The sequence below is a fragment of the Penaeus chinensis genome, chromosome 13 (assembly GCF_019202785.1).
Source record: "Penaeus chinensis breed Huanghai No. 1 chromosome 13, ASM1920278v2, whole genome shotgun sequence".
In the NCBI taxonomy this organism is placed as follows: Eukaryota; Metazoa; Arthropoda; class Malacostraca; order Decapoda; family Penaeidae; genus Penaeus; species Penaeus chinensis.
The window spans coordinates 4,162,092-4,184,591 of record NC_061831.1 but is presented as its reverse complement, the minus strand read 5'-3'; the positions used below and the strand labels follow the sequence as shown (position 1 = coordinate 4,184,591).

At 34.2% G+C, this 22,500-nt stretch overlaps 1 protein-coding gene across 1 annotated transcript in view; it reads left to right on the top strand.

The window, feature by feature from the left end:
• Positions 1-22,500, top strand: part of LOC125031546 (neuralized-like protein 4) — a 42,525-nt gene that overhangs the window by 1,093 nt on the left and 18,932 nt on the right. Inside the window, exons 2-14 of the mRNA XM_047622428.1 lie at positions 1,119-1,220; positions 2,490-2,603; positions 3,243-3,381; positions 6,557-7,302; positions 8,378-8,578; positions 8,891-9,031; positions 10,129-10,225; positions 19,962-20,061; positions 20,493-20,669; positions 21,334-21,424; positions 21,687-21,904; positions 22,009-22,202; positions 22,325-22,500. The exon at positions 22,325-22,500 is cut by the window's right edge and continues 73 nt beyond it. Of these exons, the coding sequence (XP_047478384.1) occupies positions 1,119-1,220; positions 2,490-2,603; positions 3,243-3,381; positions 6,557-7,302; positions 8,378-8,578; positions 8,891-9,031; positions 10,129-10,225; positions 19,962-20,061; positions 20,493-20,669; positions 21,334-21,424; positions 21,687-21,904; positions 22,009-22,202; positions 22,325-22,500 (2,496 nt within the window). The remainder of the gene's footprint in view (positions 1-1,118; positions 1,221-2,489; positions 2,604-3,242; positions 3,382-6,556; positions 7,303-8,377; positions 8,579-8,890; positions 9,032-10,128; positions 10,226-19,961; positions 20,062-20,492; positions 20,670-21,333; positions 21,425-21,686; positions 21,905-22,008; positions 22,203-22,324) is intronic.

The following is a 22,500-nucleotide window of genomic DNA, read 5'->3' as shown; positions in this document are numbered from 1 at the left end:
TTTTTCATATTAACCTGAGGAACTAAATAGATAACATGTACTTGAAATGATTCTGTAAAGATTAGATGAAACAGTCAAAACACAGCAAATATGGGCTGTCTATGGCAATACAGAAAAGTTCCAATTTGAAGAGGGATGATAGGCTTTCTGCAGACGAGACAGTGCAAAATGGAAATTAATGCCTTCACTATTTTAAGTTATATAGAGATGAATGCTTCAATGGCAGCCATATGCATTGGTTGATGTTTTCGAATCTTGTTTGTTATCATGAACGGCTGAAGTATAACCTCAAGTATATTCACTTGTTCGTGTTTCAGTTTCTGGTATTTGTGATGCTAGTTCTCATTATTAAATTGTATATTTTTGGATAGCTTAAACATATGGATATTTTGTACTTCATAGTTTGTATAAGAAAATAAGACTCATTGCTGACAAGTTATATTCACATAGATAAATACATACATATACATATCTATCTATTTATGTAAATGTACGAAATAACTGTATGGATAAACAGACCTCCTAGGGAACTCCTAGATCATATCTGGCCCAAGGTTGACTTTGATGTTTACGGCTGCCATGGCCTCAATGCTTTCAATGCTTCCCCATGTACATTTCGTTAAATAAAGCTGGAAGCAGTTCCTTGTCTGACCGACAAATCCCCATGGACTAAAAGTTCTATCGTACCAGAACGTAAATATTTGGGACGTGTTGGCCGTTGTCGGAGTGCTTTTTTTGCATTATTTTCTTTAGGTTATTGCATTGTTTTGTTATCATTATGGCCATTACTTCTATTCTTCTTACCCACCACATAGTCCATGTATTCACGGTACATTCTATTTAAAGATGTCCTTTTTTTTTTATGGGGTCTAAAGTTACTGTTTTAGCTTTTAATGGTTGGACAGCTCCTATATAATAAGTAATGTTTAGTGATGTTTTCAAATAATCTTTTAAGCTAAACAAGTTCAACTTCTTCTTTTTTTTCTTTCTTTCTTTCTTTCTTTCTTTCTTAATGTAATATAGAAATGGATCAGAGAAAAGGCTTACGTATCTGACTACCTCATCTGTACATAAAATATGTATTGTTCATTAAGCTTCGTGTTTTCTTTCCTCGGCAGCTAAACACATGGAGTGGGAGCATAGAGATTGGAGTCACCGTGTGCAACCCCGATGTTATCGATATTCCCATCACAGCAACAGACCTCAGAGGCGGAACATGGGTGAGTTGGGGTTTTGATCGGAGTGGTGGGAATTTGGGAAGACAGTTTGTCAAGAGAGTGCGTGCGTGCGTGCGTGCGTGCGTGCGTGCGTGCGTGCGTGCGTGCGTGCGTGCGTGCGTGCGTGCGTGAGTGAGTGAGTGAGTGAGTGAGTGAGTGAGTGAGTGAGTGAGTGAGTGTGTGTGTGTGTGTGTGTGTGTGTGTGTGTGTGTGTGTGTGTGTGTGTGTGTGTGTGTGTGTGTGTGTGTGTGTGTGTGTGTGTGTGTGTGTGTGTGAGAGTGTGTGAGTGAGTGTGTGAGTGTGAGTGTGAGTGTGTGAGTGTGTGAGTGTGTGTGTTTGTGTGGGGGGGGGGGGGTCAAGCACACACACATATATTACATATTTTATGTATATGCTATGTGTGTGTGTGTCTTCTTGTTTGTGTGTGTAGGGGGGGGGGGGGGGGGTTGTGTGTGTGTGTGTGTATGTGTGTGTGTATGTGTGTGTGTGTGGGGGGGGGGGGGGGGTCAAGCACACACACATATATTACATATTTTATGTATATGCTATATCATATATTATATTATATATTATATTATATTATATTATATTATATTATATTATAATATGTATAATATATATATAAAATATATATATGATATTTATATAATATATATATGATATTATATATATATAATATATATATGATATTTATATAATATATATAGATATAATATATATATATATATATATATATATAATATATATATAATATATATATGATATTATATAATATATATATGATATTTATATAATATATATGATATTTATATAATATATATATAATATATATATGATATTTATATAATATATATATGATATTTATATAATATATATATAATATATATATGATATATATATGATATATATATGATATTTATAAAATATATATATAATATATTTAATATATATAATATATATAATATATATGATATATATGATATATTATATATATATATATATATATATATATATATATATATATATATATATGCACACACATGCATATGCATATACATAAACATATACATGTTATACATTAATATGTCAATATATATATGTCTCTATATATATATTTTATGTAAAATGTATGTATGCTATATAAATATAATAGAGTAATATATGTACAGATATGTGTGTGTGGGGGAGGGAGGTATTTGTGTATTTATGTGTATGTGTCCATACTATATGTATCTTATTCTTTTATTGTACATTATTTATTTTCCTCAACAGATAATGCTAGGCCAAGGAGTGTTGCGGGACGGCCGATCCCTGCATGAGGCCTATGGCTGTGATTTGGACAAGCTGGTGGAGGGGGACAGAGTGGGGGTTATGCGAACGTCACAGGTAACAGATGCAGAGTTGGACTGTTGAGGTTTTTGGGTCCCCTGTTTTTTTAAGAGTGTGAAGTCTTTTTTCTTTTCTTCTTCTTCTTCTTCTTCTTCTTGTCCTTTTTTTTTTTCTTTTTTATTTACTTATCTATTTATTTTTTTATTTATTTGTTTGAGGATGTTTTTCTTTTTTCTTTTTTTATCTTTCCATTTACATAATAGATATTTATTTTTTTAATCTTCACCCCTTGATCTTTCAACTCTGTTTTTGTGCATTTTTCATAGCTGAAAGAGTGGCTAGAAATACATATTAATTCATATGAGGTAGTGATCTTTTTCTCTTCTTTTTTTTGACAAGAGTGTGTTTAGAATAGTCCCATGTGACTGTCATTATGTTTAACCAAAGCATTAGCTGTATAATGAATATTTACCAATAAGTGAAACAAATATTCAAATTGAGAAAAGGCATATAGGTAGAAAAGCATGAATAAAGGTCATAAGTTTTTCTTCTTCATTATCTTCTTGTTCTTGTTCTTTTTCTTTTTTATTGTTACTATTTGTGTTCAAGAGAGTGGAACATTTGGAAAAGATACAGTATTTAAAAGCTGCATTAAGTGATTTCTTCTGTGTCTTACTATTAATTCCTTTTATTCAGGGGGACCTCAAATTTTTTGTGAATGGAGAGTGTCAAGGAGTGGCAGCAGTCAATTTGCCGCAAATATTATATGCTGTGGTTGACATGTACGGCAAATGCGCTCAAGTTACCCTCACCGCGCCCTCAACTCCAGATTCAAGTAAGTATTTATGGGTTTGGTAAATAATGCCTTTGTGATAAGCATGGCATGCTCATTTTGCAGGATTGTAGATGTGTAACTAAAGCAGGGTTGTTCAAGATATTTTCCTGTTTGTTTTTGAAAGGCTTTCAGGTCCAGTTATATCTGAGTTAGTTTAAATACTAGATGATACTGATGGTTAATTTACATGAAGCATTAATGCAGGTACCTTTCTTCTCTAGCTTTTTGTGCATGGTAGGAGAAGCATAGTGAAAAAATACAATGGCATTACTTTTCCCTCTTATCTGCCAATACCAATATGATAATTACTTAAAAGCTACCAGCTAATTTATTGTGTTCACTGCAATACCTGCTGTTTTTTTAATGAGAATGATGGGAGGAGTTAGATCAGGTAAAAGAAAACTACTTGTCTTGAGATTTTATTAATATTATTTCATAATTTATTACTACTTGCAGCTGCATGTGATTGGAACTCAGGGTCTTGGGGAGAGGGTAAGAATAAACAAAATGAGATCCTCCCTTTTAGCAAAACTGCTAATAATACTTGTGTCCAATCGGCTGACATACTTTTTTGAGGTCAACAATACAAGGAGCTTTAGTATATAGTTGCTGCTTAGCTTGTTCTGTGTACGGATCGCTAAAATTATTCACAGTTGCTCTAACTGACAGCTGTGATTTCATAACTAATGTTCGTTATGTATATTCTTCTTGTATATTCTACATATACATCACTTAAACTATATGTATTTGACAGTAGGATTCCTTTACTGGCATTTTTCATTCACCTTTATTAACACTTTTATGTCTCACTTGAACCAAATGTAATGGAGAACAAGACACAGATATTTAAGTGTGTGTTTTTTTTTTTTTTTTTTTTTTTTTTTTTTTTTTTTTTATCTGCATTAAAATCCTATTAAAAAGGCACTTTTATCTTGCTCTGTCTAAATGTATTATTCAACATTTTTCATCTTTGTATTATTTATTTGTGTGACACTAGATATTTTATGTAATTAGGATAATATTGTTATATCTTTATCTATGTTAACTTAAGAGGGATGTGAGTATGAAAAATGAACTTAGAAGATATTAGTTACAGCCTTTGTATGTGGTGTTCCCAGATTATTTAGAAACATAGTTCCAGTTTCCACAAGTAGTCATGTTATTCCAAACTAAGCTGAGCTTCTTGATGCTGGTAATAATGTAAAGTCTGTTATCTGTGATGGGAAAGCTTGATTATAGTTATAGTCTCGTGGCAAGAATAAGGGGTAACTCACAAAGAATTGAAGTAACTTGCTTGAAAGTTCTTTGCAACTGGACTGCCATCAAGAGTACACGCAGTTTGGACTCATGGTATATTGTTTATCAAGTTGTTTTTGCTTACATGTGAGAGAGAGTGAGTGTGTGATATTTATGTATTTATATAGAACTTTTGCATATTTAGTTTTTTTGCGTAATTTATAAAATTTGTTGTACAGGGGATCTCTATTATTTGACATAAGTATGGACCAGAAAAAGACCATGAATTGTGATATACAGTATCCCATTAGAGTACATTATATGGGGGTGTAATGTAGACCAGAACCATAATATCCAGTGTTGTGCTAAAGCATATATTCTATATGTATATTCTTAATTTGATACTAAAAGGAATAGAATTCAGATGTCAGCTTTTGTGAAATGTGATGCAATTATTACTCACGACACACAAGTTCGGAAGGATGTTTGTCAACATGTGACAGAGGTGACAGGAATATGAGACTGTCTTGCATAGACAGATGGGTGAGGATCATCACCTTTGACATGATCAACCTTCTCATCTTCATTTTCAACCATGTTTTTTGTAAAGGAATATGGAGTGATTGAGATGGATGAGAGAGGATAGTCATGCATTCCATGTTGATATAACACTTAAAAAAAGTAATGAAGGGTAGTTTGCTTCTTTCTCTGTCTTTCAAAAATACATTTTAGGCAGTGGTCTCTTTATGTGCCCAATGTTAGCTTTGCATTCACCACTTTAATTTCTTTATTCTGTTTTCAACACATCAAGTGTCAACACAATATGCCTACACTTAGGTTTGGATGATTTTGTATCAATTGGTCCAGGGGGTAAATCAATATAAAAACTTAACAGTGCCTGAGAGTGCACTGGTAGGACAGCATCAGACTATTTAGCTGACTGGAAAGTGTGTATGTATTGCTCACACACACACACATTAATTCTCATTAGCATTGTGCATCGACTTTCAAAGGGAGGTACAAGTCTACATACTTTGGAATTCATGTTCTTGTTTTACATATATTAAACCCGATGCTCGCATGTCATGCCCACAGTTAGTTAAGTTTATTAACTGTCTTTACACATAGTTGACTCTCCAAGTATGCTGTCACCAATGAGTCAATTACTAGTACTACCTATCTCACCTCTTTATCCTTTTCCTTGATTTTTGAAAACTCAAGGAAAGTTGAAATCAGGTGAGGTCAAGAGGTCAACGAATTAGCTACTTGGTTACTAAGCGCTTATGGAACCATCTTTGTTTAGAGACACAAACTATTGCTACATTGAATAATACATTTTCCTGGCAGCACCGGGTTAATTTTACATTGTAGCTTCTTTTATATCATGTTTGTTAGTAGTTTCTCATGTGTTTATTGATATGTGTGTATAAACTCTCAGAAAGCTAACAACAAAAGAGCAATATGTAATTTATGATGTATGCACATAGTGTCAGTAATGGAAGAGTAAAAACCAGGATCCCCTGTATAATTTTCTTATACTATTATTTTTTTCAGAAAAGAAGTAAATTCTTTAGAGATGTGTGTTACATTATGCACAATATATATAAATTATTATCATCACATGTGCACGCACTCACAGGCAAACACACACACACACACACACACACACACACACACACACACACACACACACACACACACACACACACACACACACACACACACACACACACACACACACACACACACACACACACACACACACACACACACACTCATATATAAAGATATAAATATATATGAATGTCTGTTTATGAAATGTATGAATCATTGATTTATTGAATTATTGATTGGTTTGTATTGCTATAGATTTAGTCATGTGGAGAGCTAACTTTATATAAACAAAACTGAAACTAATTATTTTAAACTTTTTTTTCAGATACATTAGATGAGGATTCCATAAGTGAACTCTCATCCATGCGTGACTCCAACATATTGGACTCTCAGCCTGAAACCAATATTATCGCCACCTCCATTGTAAATAACCAAAGTATAACCAGCAACAACACCGCAGTTGTAAATCTAACCTCCTCCATAAATGTCGGCACCTGCAGTGCACTTAGTAATCATGTAGCAAATATTAGTATTGCCAATAGTTTGATGTCCAACAGTGATAGTAATGTCTTACATGATGAGAGAGATGGGAGAGAAAGTAGTTGCGATGTTAGTGAATCCAATAACCCATCCCCGCGACCTTTGGAGACCACAGTGGTGCCCTCGTCAGTCCCGGCCACCAGTTGTGGGGCCACACAGACTAGCGGAGGGGGCAAAAACGCGGGGAATAGTGCGACCCAGTCAGGCTACATGTGCGGCGGGGCAGTAGGCGGCTCGGGTAGCAATAACTGCGATGGGGGGAATAACAACGGGGGCGGTAATAACAACGGAAACACCAACGGCAACGCTAACAGTGTGGGGAACCAGGCAGGTAATAATAACCCAGGACCTGCAGATAACAGTGTGAATTACGACTCGACCAACGATCGGCTGAGGTTCCACGACAAGTGTGGAACCCTCGTGAAGTTGTCCAACAGTGGGAGAACAGCAGAGAGAAGACGACCACTTGATGAATTCAACAATGGAGTTGTAATGAGCTGCAGAGCACTAAGGGAAAATGAATTATTTGAGGTGAGTGTTGCTGTATATCGTAGTCTTTAGCTTCAAGTGTGATCATCCATATGGATGGGTATATTTTGTATTTTGTTTTTTATATACTCATTCATGTTGAGTTAAAAATAATAATAATAATATTAATTTTATATATATATATATATATATATATATATATATATATATATATATATATATATATGTATATATACACATATAATGTATATGTATGTATTTGTTTTATTTTATTTTGTTTTTACCAACAAGAGAAAAGGGAGAGGGAAAAAATTTCCTGGATTATTAGTTGACATTGATATTCTTGAATTAGTGAACTGAATATGTAAAGCCAAGTATTCAAATAAAAATAAAAATGAGGTAACCTTGTGAGAATTAATCTTGTAGGTAATTTTTATTTAATCTTTTCCTTCGTCTTGTTTTTTATCAGTACTGGTTTCACAAATATATTTCATCAAAGGAAGAGGTTTGTTAATCTTAAGTAGCTTTTAATGCAAACTCTGCTTGAAAATCATTAAAAAATCATATCCAAGTTCAGACTACAAAGTTAGGGTCATTTAGATTTCAGGAACCTCAGCATTTCTTTTTCTTGGCCCAATGAATATCAGCAGTATGCTACTATTGTCACTGTTCTTATTCTTGATGGTGATTGTAATATCATTGCTGTTATTATTATTACTATTATTGTTATTTTGGTTGTTACTTCCAGAAGGAAAAGAGGCTTTGGTTGCAGCAGCATGTATTCATTTGTCCATATGTAGGCTGAATTCCCAGAAAAGTTTTAAATGGATTTTTAGGACATTTTATGAGTGGGTTTGCCTGTGGACCAGGTGGCAGTCAGATATTGGTGATGAATTGGATCTGTGTATGGCTCCTGGATGAAATTATAGCATTTTTCATGAGTGCAAATATTGAATTTCATTAGCTTGCATAACTATGATTTATTAATGTTTTTGTTATCATTCGAAACAATAACTGGAACAAGATTAGTTACAAGTTATGGTAATATTAATCCACCTCGCATTTATGAATGTTTTCAGTTGCTCGAACTTGAAGCTTTAACCTTGCCTTTTCCCAGATACGAATTGATCGTCTAGTGGACAAGTGGTCGGGCAGCATTGAGGTAGGGATTACAACACACAATCCCAGTATCTTGGACTTTCCGGCCACAATGACAAACATGCGCTCAGGGACTACAATGATGAGTGGGACCGGCATACTCACCAACGGCAAAGGAACGCACAGGGAATATGGGGAATTCAACCTTGATGAGTTGAAGGTCAGGGACCCCCAGTGGCTTTATGAATTTTGTGGCTTTGAATATTGAGTTGAATGAGATTTGTGGAAAGGCAAGCATTTAGGTTTCAGTGATTTTATAAATAATTCTGTTGTAATGATTTAGGGTACATATGAAATATTTGATGTCCTCTTTGTGATGAATAATGTAATTCTAAGTGAGATTCTGCCTTCAATCAGAAGAAAGAATAATGTATGTTTTGAGGATGATACTTGTGATAAATGAATTAAAAAAAAAGAGAGATACAGCATTTTCTTTTCTTTATTTTTTATTTTTTATTTCCTTTTGTCATAGGAGGGTGATCGGATCGGCATGATGCTAAAGACTGGTGGAGAACTTCACTACTATATCAATGGCCTGGACCAGGGCGTTGCTGCTACCAATGTACCGCCTCCCGTGTGGTCTGTTGTTGATCTCTATGGCATGACAGTGAAAGTAAGTGCTGCAGTCTGAAAGGTTCTGAGAACGAGAAGAGGTACATAGTAACCTATAGGGGCTTGATTTTGTTGCTTTCCATCAACATATTTTCTTTAAATTAAAGATTTCTTATTTATATGTCACCATGAATAGAAAGATTGGAAAGGTTGATATTGTAAAAAATTGTGATTGCTTTCAATATATGATTTTTTAATATTGCAATACTGAGGTGATTGATTTGTGTTAGTTCTTTCATGCTGCAGGAATATCTTTTTATTAGGTTTGGTTAATTTATGGTTTAGATTGTTTCAGAAATACTTTTTAATGATATACACTAAATAGTAATCTTAAGTTTTTGATATGGTTAATGCAGTTTGAACTCATCCTTTGAGCTGTGTGAGGTTAGTGACAATAGGTCAATAAAGTATGTGAAGGTGTATCATGTCTAAGTATTGCTGTACATTATACAAGGAGTATGTAATTTTTTAACTGAAAATAGTGTTTGTTATCTTTTCAAATTCTGATGTATAATAAGAACAACTGGAGTGTTTACATTTGACATGAACTGTTGAAATGTGTAGAGAAATATTTTATTCAAAAGTCCTCCCCAGGAACTTACTACTCAGTCCACCCTGCCTTAAGAATCAGCCATAGTATCTTTGTACCAAATCTTGATATCCCCATCTTAGTCTGCCTTTCCAGAGAAGTAGAGAGTCACCAGTACTAATCCAGATTTGAATCTATATCCCATCTATAACAGCCCATCAGCACCTCACAGATGCCAGTGAGCAAATTTGAATATTTGAAGAATGTTGAACTTAGTAGGGATCTCAGTGCTAAATACTTGACCTAGTGTCCAGAGTACAGGATTGTTTATAGACACCAATTTGTTGATGGTAATTTTTATATATGTGGAGAGATGGAAGTGTGCATATGTTGGGGGGATAATAGAGGTGTTAGTAATCATTTGCTAATGGACAAAATCCATATTTGGCTCATTAACTTACAATTGAATATATAAAAAGCAGAATGTAGCTAAATTGAAGACTGGTAAAAGGGAATCAGCTTTGAGAGTAGCAAGGAAATCATTTTACGATTACAAATTTCTCACAAAGGTGACGATAGTGGACCGTGACCAGCGAGAAGAACAGAACTTAATCACTCGAAGAAACACTCAGTTGTCGGATATCCAGCCACCTTTGTCCGATACAGGTAGGTTATGTCATGGTCTTGTTTGATGAGAAATTAAGGTTAGAATTATAGCTAGGTTTTCTATTTATTATTATGTATAGTACAGGAAGTTCATTTAATGAATGCTTAGAAATAGACAAAGAAAATATATCAGCTATATGCCTCTATTATTACATTAGTGTGTAAAACAAATGGAACTGTTTAGAAATTTCAATTCAAATTGTTAGTTTTTTTTTTTTTTTTTTTTTTTTTTTTTTTTTACTTCCTTTATGGATCCTTAATAGCAAGCTGTTTGTTGATTTATAATAAAACAAGGTACATGTTGGTAATAATTGTGTGTGAATTTTGTATATAAGGAAAGTTGTGTTTTTCTGAAAAGTATTTTTTTGAAACAATTGTTCACTTTTTTTTTTTTACTGGGATTTGTGAAGCATTTGGGCACAAAATTTACCAAATGGATTTATTTTTTGGTGCTGAAATTACTTTGAGAGAACTTTTATATCATTGGTAGTGTTTGCAAAGTTATCAATATTGTGAAAGGTTATGTCTATGAAATGCCTTCTTGAATGGTAACTGGAAATTTATTTTGAAGTAATTAGGTGTTTTAGTAATATTGTTTCATTCCTGTAATAGGCAAGGTTCCACGAAAGCCAAAAGGTACAGTAAAAGTTTATACATTTCACCTGTTAACTTTCCTTACATATGGATTGGTTTATGTTGTGGTGGATAATTAAACCGTATTCAGTATGAAGATATCGTTGACATTATACCTTTAGGTAATGTGTACACTTTTTTTTTTTTTTTGTGTATACATTCCTTTGCCATTTGTTTAGATAGAAAGGAAAGCCTACTTGTGCCAGAATTGACTTGGTGTCAGTGTTGGTATTAGTTTGGTATTTCTTAGTATATTTGAAACTGTTTTGATTGTTGATGATCAATGTTATTTTTAATTTTTTGAACTTCTCTTGCCTGTATATATTTCTACCGAAATGCTACATAGTTGAAGTTCCATGAGATACTGATATTCATGGTAGATGAACTGTAAGCATCAATAATATTCTATGCTCTGACAACAGGCATTTATCATGATTCTTTGGTTACAAAGAAATAAATGCATTGTGATTTTTTCTTTTGTGGTCTTCATGTTAAGCAGTGTTTATCCCAGAATTGTTTGCAGGCTTATTACAAATTTTAACATATATCTAGAATGAATAAAGGTGATATTGGAGAACAAGCAAACTGTTGAAGCTGGGAAGGAGCATGAAGATAGTGCCACATTAGCATAAGTGATGTAGTCACAAAGAATCTACGAATGTTCAGTGAGCGATTCTCAGTGACTGTGATATAGATTCCCCCCCCCCCCCCCCCATTAAGTTTTTAAATGCTGTAATCTATCAGAGCATAGCTCATATTAAAACCATACTTTAAATGATTTGTATTAGATTATTCAACATCAATTATGTTGCATGCTTGCAAGGAAATGTACAAAAAGAAGAAATAGTTTGCACACTCAGTATAGATATTTGTCTTAGGTGTGAATATCCCCCTTGACTACCACAAACCATCATAAAAACTCTCTTAATGAAGAACTTACAGGCACTTTTTACTTATTATTTTTGGTCCAAGAAGTCTGGTGCAAAGGCTGTAGCAATCAGGAATTATAGTCTAATTGGAAATGTCAGTTAATTTGACTCAAGCAACTATGACATTTGTACAGTGGATCAGTACCAGGTAAGTACAGTGTACTTTCTATTTTGGTAAGACCATATGAGAAAAATCTCCCTAGCCAGCATCACCTCAAGTAGCTACCAGGCACAGAGATAAACTGATGAAGACACTGTGACTCAGACATGTAGTTTTCACAGTGTAGACCATTAGATATGTAACTGTTAAACAGTGGAATAAAGTCATCATTTCCTACCTGTCAGATAGGACCAGGTAAGCAATATATGATAGCACATGGAACTACCAAAAATGCTATGATAGGGTCTTCTGGCAAAACCTAGGGAAGGTGAGGATGCTGCAATGGTAGTGACAGCTCTTGCCAAGAAATGATAATGGAGACCTCATCTGGACTGTCATGGTGGCAAAACCAGTGGAAGCTTCATTTAGGGTGTTGATATAGGCAACTACTGCTCATCGCTGACCCTCATGATGAGTATATGGAGAGCTAACTTTATCCCATAAATGGGGGACCTGCTACTAAAAGTGGGTCTCACAAATTTCATAAACTTTCAGACGGTAATAGCATTTGTAGGGAATTCCTTAGTCACTACAGGTGAATGAGGGGCTGGAAGAAAAAGAGAGCAGGGGAAAAAAACATGCTCATTTGCCACCTTACTTATCACTGAAGATAGTAAAAAATACAAGATTCTCATGTGACCGAACCCAAAACACACTCCAGGTAAAATCTGTGAGATGCAAAGTGAACAGCATAACAGAAGTGAACAGAAGAGTCTTTTTTAACTTGAGTGAATATTTCTCTTATTCTTAACTACTGGTATTTGGATGCATTATAACTGCTGTTGGTGCATAGGCAATAGAGACATTTTGTTATTAGACTATTATACCTGATCGCTAGACCATGTGACCAGAAAATTGATCATGTTAAGTTTTTTTTTTTTTTTTTTTTTTTTTTTTTTCTAAACTGAATTCAAGAACTAGACATTTATTTTGGGAATTGAAATTCATAGTTAGTTTCTTTTACTTGCCTGAAATTCATTCTTATTCTTTTTCTTTATTAAAACATTTCTACACAAGGTGATCTTACATTTTCTATATTGTTCTAGCCTTATATAGATAATTCTCAGATTCCCCTGAAAGCAAATAATTACATACTTTTAAACTTACTAAAAGTATAATACTCTGTTGATCGTATAGGAACAAAACAAAGATACAGTAAACACACATTGCTGGTCTCTTGTTTATTTTTTTTTTACATACATAATGTATGTTATTTAACTTATCCCTGATATATGGCCTGATATATGACAAGGCAAACTTTTTTTTTTTTTTTTTTTTTTAAGTAGAGTTATTTAGAACAAATTTACAATGATACAGCGATATTCATTGGTTGTGTATGTGTAAGTGTTCAAGAGTGTAGCTAACCATGGTTGTTAGTGAATGATCAGCATAAATTTCCATCACTGTAATTAGATATCTGTTCTTCACATCCATCATCTCTGTAGCTGTATGATTAATGCTGATTGTGATGTCTCTTCTGTTTGCAAGTATAGGTGGTAAGTGACACAATTTTGGATATATTTATAATATTCCGAAGGACATAAAGAAAACTTTTAAGACAAAGACCATGTTTCTTGAAAGAGACAGGTCCTGTGAACACAAGATGAACAAGAATCAGGTTCATAAAATTCACATGAAAGTAAGACAGGCCCTTCAGTAATGGCCCTGTAGCATTCTCATGTGCAACAAATAGGGCTTGTTAGGTTGTTTTAGTGACTACTGAGCATAATCATTGATCCTTGAGAAAGATTTATAACTTGATGATTATGCAGACAGTAGGAATGTCATCCTTTTCACTCAATACTAGAATTATTTTTACAGTACTTTTTTTGATGCTATGATTTGAATATTTAAGCAGTTTGTTCACAGTATGTTTTCACAAATACAATTATTTTTTTTATGTTAAGTGAAATTGTGGGTACAATATCTTTAATAGTACTTCATATGGTGTTTATGGGTCAAGGGGAATTGTGGTTTTAATTTTATTTTATTTATTTATTCATTATTTTTTTATGTGTATTTCTTGAGGATAGTAATGCTGTTTTACTTCTGTTTTAGCTATAGGTCATGGTCTTGGAAAACCTAAAGGTATGACTATGGTTATTATTCTCCCCTCATAAATGTGTATCATTATGTGTAAGAGAATATTCTACTCTGTATTGATCATTTATTACCAAGAATGTTAGATATTTCCAAGTAGATAGCATACCTGTATATTAGCATTTCCACATTGTCTTTATTGTTCTTTGATAATGCAGGTCTTCAGTGCAGGTAATAATACTTCTCTCTCCTGGAATTAAAGGAAATGCTGTGTATATAGGATTCTTTTGGAATACCGGCATGCAGTGTTTTTCCTATAACCCTTTTTTTTTCGTAAAATAGTTGAGTTAGGTGTTCATTCGGGAGGGTGAAGGGTCTCATTTTATTTTTATTTTTATTTTTTTTATAGTAATTTCAAAATAAGACGAGTAACTAGAGCAAGATTTGTTGCCATTTCAGTACTTCCATATCCTGTCAAATGAATTGTCTTAACTCCTTTTTGATAGTATTATTTCATCATGAATCACTTTTATTTACTTGGTTGTTGACATCAGAGTAACAGTAGTACTGTGATGGCCAAATAAGCTGTCAGCATCTTGATTTAACTGCAGTTTTACCTTTCAAATATGCATCATGCACAAGCTGGTGATGAAATACCATTTTGATTGACACCAGTAAATGTTCCTAATTTTGATAGAGCTTAAGGAAAGAAATAGTTTGAATGAAGGAGATATAAGTTAACACAAAACCCTTTCTAAGATGTAAATAAATAAGCATTGTTAAAATCCGTGTTCTGATTTGCATGAATGGATTATCCTTTTCTTATCCTACTTAGGGTTACAAGCAAGGCTTATTTTTAGTTATACTTTCCTTCTAGGATGTAGGGATTATAGGTAATTCTAACTTTATCAAACAGTTATATTACATTTACATGAACTTCTGATTCAATTTTCTTTTGTACAATCCAATTTAGTATTTTTTTTCACTACCCATTGGATCCAGATGCTTCACTTCCATCATGTGGCCCAAAATACAGGCATCAGGCTTACATGAGTGGCAATTCTGATGGGTGTGTGGCTTGTAGGCCGGGCACACGCGAACTCTTGTGTAGTGAGAAGACTCTGTCTCTCTTTGCAATGTATTTTTTGTTTATCTACATACGCATTTTAAGTCCCCCCACCCCCCATTTTCTAGGATCTCTATTTGTCATTTGATTGGCTCTATCCAGATGGTAATAGACTGTTTTCCTTGCCCAGTAATAGTATTAATAACATTTTGCTCTTTGTGTCATATTTTTATTTTTATTTAATATTTTATTTTCTGTAATACAGTCTGCAACACTGGTCATCGGGGCCAAGAATAGTATCGTGCATAGAAATAGCATCCTCCCTGGAGCCAGCTCTCTTCCAGTCATGGCTCACGAATCATACATTCCTGACATGTTTAATGATAGAAATAATGCAAAAGCACATTCCTAAATCCCAAATAAGTCTAATTGCCCTCCAAGAGCATTGTGCAGTCTTGGTGAGCCACTCCCCTCACCCTGGCCTTCAGCCAAAGTGCTTACGACGGCAAGTTCGCATCACCCCTGTCCACAGCCAAATTTTCCCATGATAGCATGTTTATGTCACCCACCCTTTAAGCCAATTTTTTCATAACATGATGGTCATGTCATCCGGATTATAGGAGTTAACCCAATGCCACCGGGAAAATGTAGTAGTGTTTCCTGTAGTTTTGTTTTAGTGAAATGTCCATACACATAGATAATTCAACAGTTTTTGATCTGCCAAGGAGTCAGTTAGTAGATCTCTTGACCTCACCAGATATCCCTCCTTTAATTTTAATTTTTTTTTTTTTTTTTTTTTCTTATAAGGGTTTTAACACAACTAATAGCAATACAAGAAAAAATATATATATCCTAATATCAAAGAAAAGGGTAAATAGGTGAAGTAGATAGTACCTAGTTGACTCCTTGGCGTGACTAAGTACTTGTTGGGCCATCTGTGTGTAAAGACAATAAACAAAACTCACAGTAAACAAGACACGTACATACATACTGTCCCAGGCAGCATGGGTTAAGAGCCAGTAGTTTGCATTCAATTAAATCTATGATCTATTCCATGTATGATAGTTAGTAACCCATTTTCATATTGACAGTTATTCCTTGTATAACCAAAAGAAATAAGGAGACTGAAACAGTAAGGGAAAGAAATAAAAAGCCATTGAATAGTGAGAAATTATATATTTTATGGTATGTAAAAAATTTCTAACAAAAGAAGCTTCAAATGTATCTAGATGAATTTATTGATAATTACATTGCTGATTATGTTTAGATTGTATGTTTGAAGTTTTATGAAGTTTTATTTTGTTTCCTTCGTACAACTTGGTGATGTTGATAATCAGTTGAAGTTTATCCTAATAACTGTTTTTTTGTTACATTTTCCTCTTTACATTATCAAAAATTCCAATGTAGTCTTCGAAGGACATGATGTTAAATGTTGTTGTTCAGTCCATTTGTTGTCATAGTAATATGTATTGTCATCCTGTCATAATGAAGCAAAGATTTGTCACATATTACACTAGCACATTTTCCCCCCCCAGAACATCCATTCTTCATGCATAAGTAATGCCCTACTAGCACAGGAGCCTACTGATCTGACCTGTGTTGGGGAGCAGTAGACTCTTTTCCAAGGAAGGAAGCAGCTATAAGTGAGCAAGCAAAAAATAGATAAATAGATAAATAAATAAATGGATGCTTTCATTATTGGCAATGTTATGAACTGTGAAAGGTAGAAGCAGAGTAAAAACAGCAAAGGAGAAATGCTTTTCTTTTTCCCCACTCAAACATTGCTCTATCATAGATTACAAGTTTCTTACAAGTGCATCCCAGGTGCCCACATTGGCCTTCTACAATTATAGATCATGGCAATACTGCCAACCTCCAGCCAAAAATGTGCTAGTGTGATTTGGCCTTTATACAGTTGTATGTGCCCCATAGCTGCTGTTGATCCTTCGTCATTCAACAGGCAAATGATTTAGAATAGTCACTCAGTAATGATGTGCCCCTATTGATGTTTGTAATGCTTAAATATAGCCAAGAAAACAGTATGTGACTGCATTGAATGTCATAAAATATACTACAAAGAAAGACAAGAATTATGAAGTTTGCGTGATACTTTACTCATATAGATCTGCTTTATAAAGGCATTTTATAAATCCTGAAATATTTTTCGGAGTTCAAACATTGTATGCTTGGTTATTTTTTAGACTGAAGAGGAAGAAAACAGTGAATGTATGTGGATGCAAATGAAGACTTTATTTTATTTACTTATTAGTGTTTTAACAGAAGAGGCATTTGTATTGCCAATATAATTAAAGACCAAAAAAGATGAATAAATAAAAAAATAGAGACAGATTGCAAATAATCCAAAGTGGAATTTTATTGTGCCACAGATCCTGTCAGTCCAGTAACTCAATTTTATTCTTATTTTAGTCGTAGTTCGTGGTCTTGGAAAGCCAAAAGGTACAGTAAAGGTTCTCATTTTTTGCCCCATAAGTCCTGTCTTCCATGTTATTGGGTTTTTATGTTGTGATTGTGAGACTTGTATGTTGTACCAATTCTGAATAGATAACCACATGGTACTGACAGTTTGCAGTACTTGTAGATAGTAATTATATTAAATATTTATTTATTCATTATAACTTTTATTTCTAACTTTACTGTGTTTGTAGTTAGAATGGATTATGAAATAAAACTTGATTGTCTTAATAACTTATGTGGTGGAGTCACGGCATTTGACTTTGTTTATTGCATTGCAATCCTGGCATGTGGTATGCACTCATAATATCAACTAGTAAGGTTCATTTATATAGATGAATGCTATATTGAAATGAAATATGTGATTATTTTTTTAATGAATAGAGAGTTATATATGAAATTATAGCCAAATTTGATATTACAAAAATCTATTTTCTGCAAATTTTGCAAATTGTAAACCAGTTTTTCATATTCTTGATTTTGACCTAATTTTGTTTATATATATTTTTTTTCATATTAGAATAGCTGCATCATATTGTCTTGCAAAAATGATTGACATTATATTGAACAGATTAGCATACAGGCATTTGAAAAAATTGTAGAATAGGAGGCAGTGTACCTTTTCAATTGTTTTTGAAAGGTAATGTCCTCACTGCTAATACTTTTTTATAATCATCACAGTTATTTCTAGTAAGTTTTATTTATAAACTGGAATGCTATCTGAATTAGCACTCAAGATTTTTGCAATAAAAGTAAATTGTTTAGTATGTCCCAGTATCAGGAAAGCCTATATAAAATGAACTTAATAAACTTTTGCAGAGAAATTGGGGAGACAGACATTTCAGATGATTGAGTATAAGGATGGAAACTGTATTGAAAATAACAGTTACTTGGTAACCACACTGCAGGGACCCTGTGACCTCAATTTCTCTGTGCACTATATTTTTTTCACCCTTGCTAGACACACTGAACACCAGTGATTGCTGGCATGCTGAGGCCTAATCAAGCCTCATTTAAAGACAAAAGTACTTGAGGTTGTTATTCATTCCAGCACCATATCTTTTATAGCTTCACCAGTGTAATTTTGTTACGACAGGAATTTCTCAGTGGAATAGCTGTTCATTGTAGTCAAAAGCAGATTTTTCAACAGAGGCTTCTGTGTACAATTTGATATATTTGATATACTAGTGGTGTGTTGTGTTCTGCATAGCAAAAGATCATGGTATACTGTAAGTATCAACAACTTCAAAGTTACTTTGTAGAAGAGATGATTTTAGAGTGTTCTTGTTACATAGAGGTCTTAATCAGACAGGCCTGTGGGAGATTAAACTGGTCTTGTACATAAGAGAAGTATGGGTTTGATGATGTTATTTCTGTGATCTGTATGAATGTTCAGATTAGAATTGATATTTTATAAGATGGTATTTATTGTATGATTTGATTCGTTTGAGTGTTATACAGATGTTTCTCTTAAGAAGTCTTTCCTAATCTGCAGGTATTATGAATAATGAGTCTGGTGGGAGATAACTTCTACCCAACAGTTTTAGCACTCTGTTAGCATTTGTGTTGTATCACTAACTTATGAATATACTAAATATATATCTAACATTACCAGGAACACTGAATCAATTATTTTCTGTTCACTCTGTAATTTTGCAGTTAATTTACTTGCTCGTTTTATCTTTTTTTTTTCCACATAATACACATGCAGACTTATTAAAGCCTAGGATACGACCATATTTTTAAAATACTTTTATGAGTTTCTGAGACAGAAAAGACTTCTCTGGTTATAGATAAATGGGAAAATCATAGTCAATTCAAGTTTATCCTCCTCCACATCTGTCTGACACCTACAGTTAAATGAGTACCCAAAAAGAACTGACTAGTATTATTAAAACTTTTGTGAATAAATGAGTATGAATTTGTGTATGAGAAAGATTTGAAAGCAGTATTTACACATGAGGCAGGTATATAGAGGAAAATGCTTGCGAGTCTTGTTAATTGATGTTGCAAGTTGTTTTTCTTAGGGTTATACACACCTCCCTGATGAAGAGAAATACATTACACATGAAAAACAAACACACACACACACACACACACACACACACACACACACACACACACACACACACACACACACACACACACACACACACACACACACGATACAATGGGGAGCCAGGAGAAAAGCAGGAACTGTTCCTAACCATTGCATTTGAAGTCTATGTTAATCTTCTGCAGTGTTATGGATCTGCATCACAGCATCTGTATATGTGTATATAATATCCTTGCAAAAAAATTAAAGGCACTAGCACTTGTGTCAGTCACATTCATTTCAAAGTATGACAGAATACAGAGGAGTGAGTGAGTGTACAAAGTATACAAAAACATGTGATTTTCAGTAAAAAGTGACCTGTTTGACACCTTTTTCAACAGTGCCCTCAGATGATGAAATCAGTGAGGCTTTGCTATTCCACAACAATTGCGGGACATTCGCTGAAGTCATCAACAACGGTCGCACAGCCCATCGCCCAAAGTAAGGAATGGATTTTGTTTATTTAGTAGATTCAAGATTATTAGTAAAAGAAAGAGCAATAATTGCACTTTTTACAAAGCATACCATCCAAGCTGATGAATAGTAAACCACTTCAAAATGCTGACACATAAAAATGGGAGGAAAACTAAGGAGCAATAAGCTACATGTGTGATTACATAGATGTAAACAAAGTGACAGCCCTCCAGATTTTGCCATTATTGCCTATATACATTAAAGTAAAGTCTGTGAAACTGAGCCATTAGTGTATTCCCATAGGAGAAGATTTGTTTCAAGTCGTTGTTCTGTGAACAAAATGGGGAAAAGTTAAACTGAAGTTGTAATAGGAGTGAAGTTGCTCTCAAAAATGTTTTGTATCCAATTTTACAGGACTGGAAATACAAATAATTGTATCTCTTTATCCCCCTTGATAGTGCTTCTGATGATTTCAACAACGGCGTAGTTCTGACACGTCGTCCCCTGAAACCAAACGAGATGTTCGAAGTGAGATTAGACAAGTGCGTCGACAAGTGGGCTGGCTCGCTGGAAATTGGCGTAACAACACACGCGCCTACAGATCTGGAGTACCCATCTACCATGACCAATGTTAGGTGTGTTGTTTGTGAGCTTTTGGTTCCTAAGGAATTTGTTGCATAAGGGGGGGGACAGACCAGCTTCTTTTGGAATTGTTTACTGGATATATTTTGTACCATTGCTTGTCGTTCGATTTGATTGAGGAAGGATATTCTGTGTTAGATATGGTAATGATGTGAATTAAGAGTTGAAAGATATTTTTTTTCTCTCTATATATCTCTCTTTCTCTCTCTCTCTCTCTCTCTCTCTCTCTCTCTCTCTCTCTCTCTCTCTCTCTCTCTCTCTCTCTCTCTCTTCATTTCTTTTCTTTTTTCTTTTCTTTTCCTTTTCTTTTTTTCCCTTTTTTCTTTCCTTTTCTTTTCTTTTTCCATCCTTTTTTTCTTTTCTCTTCTTTTCTTTCCTTTCCTTTCCTTTCCTTTCCTTTCCTTTCCTTTCCTTTCCTTTTTCTTTTTCTTTTTTTTTTCTGTCTCTCTCCCATGCAAAAACCCTAGATTTATCAGTGATTTTATTTTCATGTGTAAAAATTCAGGTGAAATGAATGAAAGAGCAGTGTTAAACCTTAAAATGCAATATTTCATCATTCACTGATCTTGCACAAAACTCAGGAGAACAGTAAACAAAAGTTGCATTTTCCAAAACTAATTAGCATGAAAAATATAAATATAATATTCCTTTTTTCAGATCTGGAACGTGGATGATGACAGGCAATGGGGTAATGCATAATGGTACTACAATCATTGATGAGTATGGCCAGAATTTAGATAGGCTTAAGGTATGTCATGAATTTTTCCCTTTCTTTTTTCTTCCTCTTCTTTATTTTTTGGGAACTTAAGCATAGCTATAGATTAGATGTAATTTTAAGGGGTCTGACATTTTCATTCACCTTATTATCTAGGCAATTTGTATGTGAATTTGTAATTTGTATCATATGTATTCTTCCTCCTCCACGTCCAAGCAAGCCTTTCATTATAAATGCCCCATCATCACTGCTTGTATTAGACACCAAACCTCTAAGGATTAATGATTATTTGCAGGTTGGTGACCGAGTTGGAGTCATCCGCAAGGACAATGGAAATTTAATTTTTTATGTGAATGGAGTGGAGCAAGGACTAGCAGCCAGTAATGTGCCCGAGCGAATTTTTGGTGTAGTCGACCTCTACGGCCAAGCAGCTCAGGCTTCCATTGTGCAACATTCTGAGCACTGTTCATCGGATGTCTTGCCATCTAGTCTCTCAAGCTCTACCATATACAGGTTAGTTTTCATGATGAAAAGAATGAGAATTTGTGAGATGTTTTTCAGTGTAACGTATCTATACTTAGTTTTATAGTCACTAATATTTCCATGTATCCTTACAGTGATCTCCGATTCCACCATTTACATGGAAAGAATGCGCGCATATTGAATGGAGGATTAACAGCTCAGCGCCCCAATGCCCATGGAGAATTTAATGATGCCATTGTTATCAGTAATAGGCAGTTACATGAAGGGGAAATGTTTGAAGTTATGATAGATAAAATGGTAGACAGATGGTCAGGATCCTTGGAAGCTGGTAAGTAGCTTTTAAAAGTGATCGAATTTTTGTGATGTAGAGAATACACAGTATATGACAGTATGATGTAGCAATGTTTTCTTCATAGTATCCTCTAAACGTAATTCTCGATGTCTTTCCAGGGGTGACAGCCATTCCACCTGAGGAGATTGATTTCCCCAGCACCATGACAGATATTGATTATGATACCTGGATGCTGAGTGGTTCTTCCGTCATGCGAGATGGTGTGACTATCATGAACAATTACCGGTGTGACTTAGACTCCCTTGGGGTTGGCACACGCGTGGGTATGATGCGA